This window comes from Oncorhynchus nerka, linkage group LG8 (genome assembly GCF_034236695.1).
Source record: "Oncorhynchus nerka isolate Pitt River linkage group LG8, Oner_Uvic_2.0, whole genome shotgun sequence".
NCBI classification, from domain to species: domain Eukaryota; kingdom Metazoa; phylum Chordata; class Actinopteri; order Salmoniformes; family Salmonidae; genus Oncorhynchus; species Oncorhynchus nerka.
This window is the reverse complement of record NC_088403.1, coordinates 14,364,436-14,377,367: the sequence shown is the minus strand read 5'-3', so window position 1 is coordinate 14,377,367 and position 12,932 is coordinate 14,364,436. Positions and strand designations below refer to the sequence as shown.

General features: G+C 41.3%; 1 protein-coding gene across 2 annotated transcripts in view; it reads right to left on the bottom strand.

Moving 5' to 3' along the window:
• The window catches only part of LOC135572863 (zinc finger protein 14-like), a 29,452-nt gene extending 19,995 nt beyond the window's left edge, over positions 1 to 9,457 (bottom strand). The window contains exons 1-6 of one of the 2 annotated variants that reach the window (XM_065021381.1): positions 9,264 to 9,457; positions 7,429 to 7,530; positions 5,894 to 5,974; positions 3,704 to 3,814; positions 3,422 to 3,545; positions 77 to 3,204 (exon numbers count right to left, since the gene is read on the bottom strand). In XM_065021381.1, the coding sequence (XP_064877453.1) occupies positions 464 to 3,204; positions 3,422 to 3,545; positions 3,704 to 3,814; positions 5,894 to 5,974; positions 7,429 to 7,530; positions 9,264 to 9,401 (3,297 nt within the window). In that variant the 5' untranslated portion in view covers positions 9,402 to 9,457 and the 3' untranslated portion in view covers positions 77 to 463. Of the gene's footprint in view, positions 1 to 76; positions 3,205 to 3,421; positions 3,546 to 3,703; positions 3,815 to 5,893; positions 5,975 to 7,428; positions 7,531 to 9,263 lie in introns of those variants that run through there. The other variant, XM_065021382.1, reaches the window with a different exon arrangement.
• Positions 9,458 to 12,932: the final 3,475 nt, after the last annotated feature.

Here is a 12,932-nt window from a genome sequence, read left to right as displayed (position 1 = left end):
ACAGATATTTTTGCAAGCGACTTCTCTATGAAGTGTATATTTTCCAAAGTTACAAATGTGAAAAAACACACATGGATATGTTCATGTCCTCCTTTATTATTGCCATGATCATAAAATGCAATGTTGTGATTATTTGAGAATAACAGTTTACACGTTTCCTCCTTTACTGTACATACTACAAATTAGCAATTGAAATTATCGACAGAATAATAAAACAAAAGCTGAAAAATAGAATATTAATTCAAACCTGAGGTGTTAAACCTGTGTTTTTATTTATAGTACACAACCAGAACTCAAATGCCAGAGTCTAACAGAGTGGTAATGCTTGGTGACGAGGGTTCAAGACCCTTCTCTGCCCTTCTTTCTGTCTGTGCCCCTAATTTGTCTCCCTCACTACTTTCCCCACTGTACTGTCTTAACATGAATAACAATGCAAAGGAACATTAGACTTTAAATGAACATTTTAATTCAAGGAGTGAGTGCATTGGTGTTCAGTCAGGCGCTTTCTTTGAGCGAAAGCTAACCCACATTCTGCACAAACATGTGGCTTCTGTTTTCCTGTATGGGTTTGCTCGTGTCTTTGCCTATGATAATTTAATCTGAAACGTTTGTCACAAACACTGCATGCAAATGGCTTCTCTCCTGTGTGAAGTCGTTGATGTGCTTTCAGAAAACATAACTGTACGAAGGACTTTCCACAGTCTTGGCATTTGTATGGTCTCTCACCAGTATGGTATCTTTCATGCAATCTCCTTTCATTGGCAGTGATGAAGGTTTTTGTGCAATAGGAGCATGGCCATGGTCTTTCTCCTGTGTGAGTGAGTTCATGTCTTATCAATGACACAGCTTTCAAAAACTGCTTTCCACAGACTGCACAGGTGTATCTCACCCCCTCATGAACTTGTTCAATGTGTGTATTCAGCTGAATCTTTGTCCGATAAGTCATGTCACACTGCGAACAAGAAAATGGTCTCTCCTCTGAGTGAGTCCCCATATGCATTGACAGGTTTCCTCGATCCTTGTAACTCTTTCCACACTGCCAGCACAGGAACGGCTTTTCTCCTGTGTGCTTCCTACTGTGTATTGTTAGAGAATTTGCTTTATTGAACTTTGCTTGACAAACAGAGCACTGGTAAGGGTACTCTCCTGAATGAACCCTCTCATGTTCAACAAGGTATCTTAACTGAGTGAAGGTTTTCTCACATTGAGAGCAGGGGTATGGTCCTGTGAATTTATGTTGATGCAGATAGTGATCTCTCAGACACCCCAACAGGGTAAAGGTCTTCTCACACATGGTACACTGGATTTCCTTGTGCTGCATCAGCTTGTGTCTGTCAAAGGCAATGGAGTTTGGGAGGACCCTTCCACAATCAGAGCAATAGAATGGGTTGTGAATTCGCTTGTGTGTCCTTAGGGATGATGAACCTTTGAAGTCCTTCCCACAATCATCACATTTGAAGACCACCTTTCTTTTTTCACATTGGAAGACCACCTTTATTTTTTCCTCTTTGCATGAACTTTCCTGGTGTTGCTTCAAATTACAGATGTCATCGAAACACTTTCCACATTTTTTACACCAGTGAACCAGTTGTAATCGACTGGTAGATGTCTCTGGGGTATCAGCATTAACAGCCACCAGTTCACTAGACTCCTCCTCTTGGTGCTGGTCTACCATCTGAGAGGACTCTTCTCGGTTCACCTTACAGATATATCTCTGGTGTTGATTCAGATTGTGCATGTACTTAAAGCGCTGTTCACAATTGCCACATTGATAAGGACGCTCATCTGAATGGGATCTCATATGAATAGCCATAACTGAAGCACGGTTAAAAATCTTCCCACACACAGTGCATGGTTTGGGTTCTTTGAGAGTCGGCACTAAAGTAGCAGCCGTGATAAGGGGATCAGTGTCATTTTCCTTGGTAGTGAGAGGGCTGATGCAACTCTCTGTGTTAACTTCCACTTCTTGCTGGTCCACATTCTGACCCAAGTCTTCTAGGATGCCCTCGTGGCCAAGGATTTCCTGATGTTTTTTCAAGGTATCTTTGTACTTAAAGCTTCTCTCACAAATAGCACAATTAAAGGGACGTGCCTTTGAGTGAGATTTCAAGTGCCTTTCCATCTGTGAGGTACAAGTCAAAATCTTACCACAGACATAACAGGTTTTGGAATCTACCTGGGTTCGATTCTCTGCAGTTGCAAGAAAAACCTTCTCTGGTTGCAGGCCACTCTTTTGTTGTGCCATGTTCTGATCAACATCCTGACACAAATCTCCCTGGGTCATTTTCTGACACAATTCTCTCTGGTGTTTTTTCAAATCGTACGAATACTTGAATCTCTTATCACAATTGACACACCCAAATGGACGCTCTTTTGAGTGGGAGCTCATGTGCCTCACCAGGCTGGAAGTACGAGCAAAATACCGCCCACACACAGAGCATGTGTTAGTGGCTGTGATAGTGTCCAGAGTTCCTTGATGAGATGGCCCTGGTGGACAGGGAGTCTTGAGGAGTGATGGGATCTGAGGTTTGCTAGTTGAGGGTTGTGGGATCTCTTCCTCATTTTTATCTTCATCCAACATGTTTATCTCCTTTTCACAAACTCGCCTCTGGTGTCTCTTCAGATTATGACCATCCCTGAAGCTTTTTTCACACATGAGGCACTTAAACTTGAGATCTCCAGTGTGGGTTAGCTGATGCCTTTTCATGGCTGTGACTCGAGTGAAAGTTTTCCCACACACTTCACATGTCTTACTGAATGGGCCTTTTTTGCATGACTTCTTTGGGGAAGGCCGACCCTTGGAGGATGATGGCTGTTTGTTTGCACGCCCGGAATAATCGGTCTTTCGAGGTTTCCGTCGTTTTGAAAACATGTTCTTAATCTGCAGCCTTTTGCTTCGTTTTAATTGTGATGGTCTGAGTAAATTCAAGCCAGTGACAGCTTGATTGTCATTTTCCCCAATGGCAGACTCCATGTCCATACCGTAATCTGGCTCAGTAATTATGTATCTTCTAACTTCATCTGCTGGGACTAGTACATCGATTTCCTTTGTCCGATTCTCCAACAACTCTCTTGCTTCCATTCCCTCCAAATTCATGCCTTCTGATTGTGTATCTGAGTCTACATCTGGGGCAGTCACCACTCGCACGTATGGAGGAAGAGACAGAGAGGAGAGGATGAAGTCACCAAAGGATGATGGAGTTCCTTTTTATGCAAAAGAGGGAGACAATGAAAAAATGAAGGTTAAATTGAACAGCACATATGATAATTATATCAATGCCTCAAATATAAACTGTTACCAGACAAACATAACCAATAATATATTTCCTATACATAATTACTCTACCTGACACTCATCATTTGACATTTTTGCAGAACCAATCCAAGCCATGGATCCTCTATAAATCTGTATGATACTTACGGATGGAGTCCAAATGTCCAAGTTTTCTGTGGTACTGGAGCAGGGTCCTCAATTGTTTGGGGTCAGGTACAAACTGTACACATTTCTCCAGGGCAGAGGGGACAGCACTTAACAAGGAGGCAGTCTTGAGAGAGAGGAACATGGTTTAAAATCATTAACAACTACATGCTCATGTCCAACACACAGTTTATTAAACATGAAAATATGATTGATTATTGATTGGTATTCTTGACTTCTAATTCCCCAAGCTAATTAGATAAAGGTGTTATTCATTCTTATTACCTGTTCAAGGTCTGGTAGGGGAAGTAACTTCTCCAGTCTGGAAAGGAATTCTAACATCAGCATCTGTATTGCAGTGTCATACTTGGGCCCAAATTCAACAGGGAACACGTCCTAGGAGAGAATAAATTAATGTAATAATTAATGTCAATAATTAGGCTAAAATGTGTACTGATATTACCTTTGGTCTTAGAGCATCATACAGCCACTTCAACATCCTAAAGCAGAAAGTTTTAGTCTTTTGTTTGATCTACAAAGAAATCATAACTAAACCAAACACCTGGAGGTGGAGATACAGCATGTATGAATGAGATGGACTCGAACATATAAATATTGTACTTTCATTTATTGGAGATGCAGTCCTGTACATGGATGTAACATTTAGAATATAAAAACTCAGCCCCTCAGAGTTCTAACTAGCCTGGGTGCCAGTCTGTTTCTGCTTTCTTGCCAACTCCTTATGGAATTGTGAGTCCAAACATTGACAATGGAATAGGTAAAATCACAAGCAGATCTGCTACCAGGCTACGTTCTAACTGTAGTGAAGACTAAATGGAGCGAAGACTACAATTGAAGTCGGAAGTTTACATACACGGTAGCCAAATACATTTAAACTCAGTTTTTCACAATTCCTGACATTTAAATATAGTAAAAAATCCCTGTCTTAGGTCAGTTAGGATCACCACTTTATTTGAAGAATGTGAAAAGTCAGAATAATAGTAGAGAGAATGATTTATTTCAGCTTTTATTTCTTTCATCACATTCCCAGTGGGTCAGAAGTTGACATACACTCAATTAGTATTTGGTAGCATTGCCTTTAAATAGTTGAACCTGGGTCAAAAATGTTGGGTAGCCTTCCACAAGCTTCCCACAATAAGTTGGGTGAATTTTGGCCCATTGCTCCTGACAGAGCTGGTATAACTGAGTCAGGTTTGTAGGCCTCCTTTCTCGCGCATGCTTTTTCAGTTCTGCCCACAAATTTTATATGGGATTGAGGTCAAGGCTTTGTGATGGCTACTCCAATATCTTGACTTTGTTGTCCTTAAGCCATTTTGCAACCACTTTGAAAGTATGCTTGGGGTCATTGTCCATTTGGATGACCCATTTGCGACCAAGCTTTAACTTCCTGACTGACGTCTTGAGATGTTGCTTAAATATATCCAGATCATTTTCCATCCTCATGGTGCCATCTATTTTGTGAAGTGCACCAGTCCCTCCTGCAGAAAAGCAGCCCTACAACATGATGCTGCCACCCCTGTGCTTCAGGGTTGGGATGGTGTTCGAGACTTGCAAGCCTCCCCCATTTTCCTCCAAACATTATGATGATCATTATGGCCAAACAGTTCTATTTTTGTTTCATTAGACCAGAGGACATTTCTCAAAAAAGTATGATCTTTGTCCCCATGTGCAGTTGCAAACCGTAGTCTGGCTTTTATATGGCGGTTTTGGAGCAGTGGCTTCTTCCTTGCTGAGCGGCCTTTCAGGTTATGTAGATATAGGACTCGTTTTACTGTGAATATAGATACTTTTGTACCCGTTTCCTCCAGCATCTTCACAAGGTCTTTTGCTGTTGTTCTGGGATTGATTTGCACTTTTCACACCAAAGTACGTTCATCACTAGGAGACAGAATGCATCTCCTTCCTGAGCGGTATGACGGCTGCATGGTCCCATGGTGTTTATACCTGCATACTATTGTTTGTACAGATGAACGTGGTACCTTCAGGTGTTTGGAAATGGCTCCCAAGGATGAACCTGAGGTCTTGGCTGATTTATTTAGATTTTACCACGATGTCAAGCAAAGATGCACTGAGTTTGAAGATTGGATGTATTTAAAGGCCTAAGGTACACCTCCAATTGACTCAAATGATGTCAATTAGCCTATCAGAAGCTTCTAAAGCCATGACACCATTTTCTGGAATTTTCCAAGCTGTTTAAAGGCACAGTCAATTTAGTGTATGTAAACTTCTGACCCACTGGAATTGTGATACAGTGAATTCTGAGTGAAATAATCTTTCTGTAAAGAATTGTTGGAAATATTAGTTGTGTCGTGCACAAAGTAGATGTCCTAACAGACTTGCCAAAACTACATTTTCTTAACTAGAAATGTGTGGAGTGGTTGAAAAATGTGTTTTAATGACTCAAATGTAAGTGTTTGTAAACTTCCGACTTCAACTGTAAATGGAGAAACAAACCTGGTAGAAGTTCTCCCTTTCACTTGGGTCTTTCAGCAGAGATTTAACCAGCTCCACAAACTTTGATTCAGATAATTCCACCTGCATGGAGGACCAATGAAAAATGCATCACTCGCATCACTTGACTGCAACAAAACATGCACAACTACTACATCATTGAAGCTTACAACTCAGTCACACAATACTGTCTGGTTGGGCCTATTGGTTTGGTATCGCCTGGTGACACGGGTGGGTGGAGTTAGCACATTATAGATCATTCTTCATTGGTCCTAAAAATGACTCTCCAGCCAGTCAGCCATCAGGTTAAATCCTTTTGAATTCAATTACTTTTTGACAGCATCTGTTTTGATTTAAATAAAACAATTCCATACATATTAACCTATGGAAGAAGTGGTCAGAAAGTTACTTTTTGTACCTGAATGCCAAAACATTCAGGAGGTAAAGGTGCTTAAAGTTGACCCATTTTGCATACCCCATCCATGTCTTCATCACTGGAAAAGATAAACGGTTGAGGTTGATATCATTTAAAAGCTTACAAGAAGGGTTGTCAATTTAAAAAATATATATATATTTACTTTTTTTAAATTAATATATATATCAATTCTTTAAAAATCCTACAATGTGGATTTTTTCTCATTTTGTCTGTCATAGTTGAAGTGTACCTATGATGAAAATGACAGGCCTCTCATCTTTTTAAGTGGGAGAACTTGCACAATTGGTGGCTGACTAAATACTTTTTTGCCCCACTGTATATATACAAATTATGTTGTAGCTTAAACCTTTACATTTTTTATTTAACGTGGCAAGTCAGTTGAGAACAAATTCTTATTTACAATGACGGCTTAGGTTGCTTGTTCAGGGGCAGAACGACAGATTTTTACCTTGTCAGCTCGATCTAGCAACCTTTCAGTTACTGGCCCAACGCTCTAACCACTAGGCTACCTGCCGTCACTACATCATCTGCTCTTGTGTGTGTCATTTCAATCATAGAAATAGAATGTATTGAATGTACCAATCCAATTTAAGAGTACGTTATGTCTCAACCAATTGCGGGTTTAACACAAAAACTTCAGTTGATGTAAAATAGGGTCTGACTTACAACATATGCGAATATGAAAAGAATCTGAGTTTAAGTATTTTTAGATAATTTACATTTATGGTTAAAAAAATGACAATGATTATTAAAACACTTTTTTAAAGAAACTATAAAATAGTAATAACCTGTTTGCAAGTTTTTCAATTATATCAATCTCAACTGGTTATCTTTTTTAGTGATGAAGACATGATGGTATGGTCGAGTATGTAAAATAGGTCAACTTTAAGCACCTTTATCTCTTGAATGTTTTGGCATTCAGGTCCAAAAAGTCACTTTCTGAGCACTTCTACAATGGACAAATATGTATGGAAGGTTTTGTTCAAATTAAAAGGGGTTCTGTCAAAAGGTGATTGAATTCAAATGGATTTACCCATCAGTGAGTGTGCCCACTGACATAGGCATGTATTCTTCACCTCCAATCCCTCTGAAAGATACTCACCTCTGCTTCCTCAGTGGATGTGAGGGATCGGATCCTGTCCAGGTGTTTTTGAATATTCGTGAGGTCTAATGTCTGCTCAGTGCGACACAACTCCAGAACCAGCTGAAATGACAAATAGCCAGTCAGTAGTCGGTCAAAGGTCAACCCCACACTTCCTAGGCACTGCTCTGTTCTCATTGAGACACATTTTGAGAAAATTAAAGATAGCCTAGATAAGGCCCAATGTCAGTGTTCAATTGAGATAATCAGCTTCAGGGTCTTCATCTCAGTCAATTACCATTCCATTACCAGACCGTTGTCTAAGGCCAGAGTCAACTGTCTACACTGTTTTGTCAGAGCTAAAGGCCAGGGTAGCCCCAGGGTGTGTTGTGGTGTTTACTATGACAACTATACATATCTGCATCTAAAGGTGGAGGAAACATGCTCTTGTAGACTGCTGCTCAGTGATCTAAAGGTGGAGGAAACATGCTCTTGTAGACTGCTGCTCAGTGATCTAAAGGTGGAGGAAACATGCTCTTGTAGACTGCTGCTCAGTGATCTAAAGGTGGAGGAAACATGCTCTTGTAGACTGCTGCTCAGTGATCTAAAGGTGGAGGAAACATGCTCTTGTAGACTGCTGCTCAGTGATCTAAAGGTGGAGGAAACATGCTCTTGTAGACTGCTGCTCAGTGATCTAAAGGTGGAGGAAACATGCTCTTGTAGACTGCTGCTCAGTGATCTAAAGGTGGAGGAAAATGCTCACTGCTCTTGTAGACTGCTGCTCAGTGATCTAAAGGTGGAGGAAACATGCTCTTGTAGACTGATCTAAAGGTGGAGGAAACATGCTCTGCTCAGTGATCTAAAGGTGGAGGAAACATGCTCTTGTAGACTGCTGCTCAGTGATCTAAAGGGTAGACTGCTGCTCAGTGATCTAAAGGTGGAGGAAACATGCTCTTGTAGATCTGAAACATGCTCTTGTAGACTGCTGCTCAGTGATCTAAAGGTGGAGAAACATGCTCTTGTAGACTGCTGCTCAGTGATCTAAAGGTGGAGGAAACATGCTCTTGTAGACTACTGCTCAGTGATCTAAAGGTGGAGGAAAACATGCTCAGTGATCTAAAGGTTCTTGTAGACTGCTCAGTGATCTAAAGGTGAAACATGCTCTTGTAGACTGCTGCTCAGTGATCTAAAGGTGGAGGAAACATGCTCTTGTAGACTGCTGCTCAGTGATCTAAAGGTGGAGGAAACAAACATGCTCAGTGATTGTAGACTGCTGCTCAGTGATCTAAAGGTGGAGGAAACATGCTCTTGTAGACTGCTCAGTGATCTAAAGGTGGAGGAAACATGCTCTTGTAGACTGCTGCTCAGTGATCTAAAGGTGGAGGAAACATGCTCTTGTAGACTGCTGCTCTGATCTGTAGAAACACTGCTCAGTGATCTAAAGGATGCTAAATAACTGCCTTCTGATTATAGATAGGCATATAAATTCATACTGTACATGGAAGAAGTTCTGCTCAGACCTCAAATAGATAGCTAGGAGGTCTAGATCTATGTAGGAGTTCTAGGTCTAGGAGTTCTAGGTCTATGTAGGAGTTCTAGGTCTATGTAGGTCTATGAGGAGTACTAGGTCTATGTAGGAATACTTGGTCTATGTAGGAATACTAGGTCTATGTAGGAATTCTAGGTCTATGTAGGAGTTCTAGGTCTATGTAGGAGTTCTAGGTCTATGTAGGTGTATGTCTATGGAGGTCTAGGTCTATGTAGGAGGTCTAGGTGTATGTTTGGGCTAAAGGCTAGGACTACCATCATCATCTTGTCGCATGTTTATTTTCCCCATTCTGCACCCAATATCTTACCCTTGCTCTAAGCCCCAGAATGAGTTGGGCCCTCTGACTGCAACTCAAAAGCTCTGGCACAATCTCTGTAACCATGGTGACAAACTCCTCCAGCATCCCATAATCTTGAACATCTCCTCGCTGAACCACTTGCCACATGGCTGCAGAGACAAGCCGCAGTGGTGGAATGAAGAGACGCAGAGAGGGAAGAAGAAGAGGGGACCTAAAATTTGTAAAATAAGTTGTTAGCTGAGACACGGTTACCCTGACTTGGCGCACGCAATTTTGACAAGGCGCGTGCATTCATAGGACCAAGTTAGCAAGCTCTAGCTAAAAAGTGAATACACTTTAGACTAACGTTAGTAAAAATACATGTTATGTTAATGGGATATTTAACGCAACCACCAGCAGTAGAAACCATGAAAAGCGGAGTCCCGACTCTCCACCCATGTTAAGGTAGAAAGTTAAGGGACGGGGCTGGAGAAATGTAACCACTCAAATAGAAATAGCTATCCATGATATCAAAATTATAGTTTTAGTCATGTTGAGGCTATGTAGTGTTTGTTTACAATTACATTGTTGACAAACATTGTAATAAAACAGGCTTATATTTTGGGTTATAATGGAGTACGACCAATGGTTTATATACATCATTGTGTACGACAGTAGAACTTAGCTCATGAGGCATACAAGTTGTATTTTTCAAGAAACAATGGGTACATATCATTAATAAGTACAACAATGGATGAAGCAACTGCTGATTTGACGATATAGCGTGAAATAAAGTCATGGACGATTTCGAAACGGTCTAGACATATCGATATTGCAGATACGTGGACTTGCCAGTGCCACCATTTCAGCTAGCCTGGACTACATTTCAGGCAGGCCGGGATCATAGGGCAAGATACGGCATACGCCATGTTGAACATCGAACGCACACCAAACCTAGCTAACGTTAGCTACGTTATCAAATTTGTTAACAATTTCTATCGTTAACTTACAATTTTCGCATGGATCCTGACTTTGCATCTCGGCCTCATACAATAGTCAACAGGAAGCTAAGGTATACTTGAAAAAAGTTAGCTAGCTAGATTTGATTTAGATGCCCCACTTCCCGGTCTAGAGTTGCCGTTCTCTCCACATACCATTCAGGCAGTGAGAAACGGAAGTTGTTTCCATCAGTTTCCGGGTTTTCTTGTTTTTCAAAATAAAACTCAGATAGGGCTTTCCTAATCACTTATTACATCTCAAACGACTACCTACTTGCTATGCCTTTGTTCTGTATTTTAATGGGCGTGTTCATACTACCGCTACATTATATTTATTAGACAATTCATTTAAAAAGTTGATGAAAAAGTGTAAGAATAGCTCATGCAAAGCCCATATGTAGTAGGACAAGTGTGTATGTTTATATGTAATGTAAATGGAAATTGTCATTATTACATCTTTCATACAATTTTCATACAATTCTTTTGAAGGCCCTCATAATGATGATGACGATGAATTCTGACATTATAGCTCCACCCTGTGTCCGTATTAAGCTATTACTATTATTGTCGATTGACAGTGGTGGCACAGGGTGGTACCAATCTAGTAAGTGCACTGTAAATAGGAGCATCAATGCGGTGCAGCAGGTCAGGGCTGGATGACGTTGTGTAAGGCAGAGAGCCAGAGACAGGCAGCTGGCCACTGAGGCAGAGAAGATAAATGGGGGCTGGGGTTGAGAGAGGGTGATGACCTTTAGAGGAACAGGGAAGGCTGGGGTGTGATGTTGACAACCCCAGACCTACATGCTTTCCGCAGTTGTGTCAAGTTGGCTGGATGTCCTTTGGGTGGTGGACCATTCTTGATACACACAGGGAACTGTTGAGCATGAAAAACCCAGCAGCGTTGCAGTTCTCGACACAAACCGGTTCTCCTGGCATCTACCACCATACCCTGTTCAAAGGCACTTCAATATTTTGTCTTGGTCATTCACCCACTGAGTTGCATACATACACAATCCATGTCTCAATTGTATCAAGGCTTAAAAATCTTTCTTTAACCTCTCTCCACTTTTTATTTTATTTAACCTTTATTTAACTGTGCAGGTTAGTTAAGACCAATTCTTATTTACAATGACGGCCTACCAAAAGGCAAAAGGCCTCCTGCAGGAACGGGGGCATGGGATTAAAAATAAATAAATATTATAAGAAAATATAGAACAAAACACACAACACGATAGAACTACATAAATAGAGACCTAAGATAACCACATAACATGGCCGCAACACATGACAACAACATGGTAGCAACACAACATGGCAGCAGCACATCATGGTAGCAGCACAAAACATGGTACAAACATTATTGGGCACAGACAACAGCATAAAGGGCAGGAAAGTAGAGACAACAATACATCACGTGAAGCACCCACAACTGTCAGTAAGAGTTTCCATGATTGAGTCTTTGCATGAAGAGATGGAGATAAAACTGTCCAGTTTGAGTGTTTTTTGCAGCTCGTTCCAGTCTCTAGCTGCAGCAAACTGAAAAAAGGAGCGACCCATGGATGCTTTGGGGACCTTAAACAGTATGTGACTGGCAGAACGGGTGTTGTATGTGGAGGATGAGGGCTGCAGTAGGTTTCTCAGACAGGGGGGAGTGCGGCCTAAGAGGGTTTTATCAATAAGCATCAACCAGTGGGTCTTGCGACAGGGATACAAAGATGACCAGTTTACAGAGGAGTATAGAGTGCAGTGATGTGTCCTATAAGGGGCATTGGTGGCAAGTCTGATGGCCGAATGGCAAAGAACATCTAACCGCTCGAGACCACCCTGACCTGCCGATCTATAAATTACATCTCCGTAATCTAGCATGGGTAGGATGGTCATCTGAATCAGGGTTAGTTTGGCAGCTGGGGTAAAAGAGGAGCGATTACGATAGAGGAAACCAAGTCTAGATTTAACCTAAGCCTGCAGCTTTTATATTTGCTAAGAGAAGGACAGTGTAACCGTCTAGCCATACTCCCAAGTACTTCTATCCGGTGACTACCTCAAGCTCTAAACTCTCAGAGGTAGTAATCACACCGGTGGGGAGAGGAGGATTCTTCTTACCAAACCACATGACCTTTGTTTTGGAGGTGTTCAGAACAAGGTTAAGGGTACAGAAAGCTTGTTGGACACTAAGAAAGCTTTCTTGAAGAGCATTTAACACAAAACCCGGGGAGGGGCCAGCTGAGTATAGGACTGTATCAACTGCATATAAATGGATGAGAGAGCTTCCTACTGCCTGAGCTATGTTGTTGAAGTAGATTGAGAAGAGCATGGGGCCTAGGATTGAGCCTTGGGGTACTCCCTTGGTGACAGGCAGTGGGACAACAGATGTTTTGACTTTATACACTGCACTCTTTGAGAGACGTAGTTAGCAAACCAGGCCAAAGACACCAATACTCCTTAGCCAGCCCACAAGAATGGAATGGTCTACCATATCAAAAGTTTTGGCTAAGTCAATAAAAATAGCAGCACAACATTGCGTAGAATCAAGGGCAATGGTGACATCATTTAGGACCTTTAAAGTTGCAGTGACACATCCATAACCTGAGCGGAAACCAGATTGCATACCAGAGAGAATACTAGACATAGAAAGCCAGTCAGTTGATTATTGACAAGTTTCTCTAACACTTTTGATAAACAGGGCAAAATAGAAATTGGC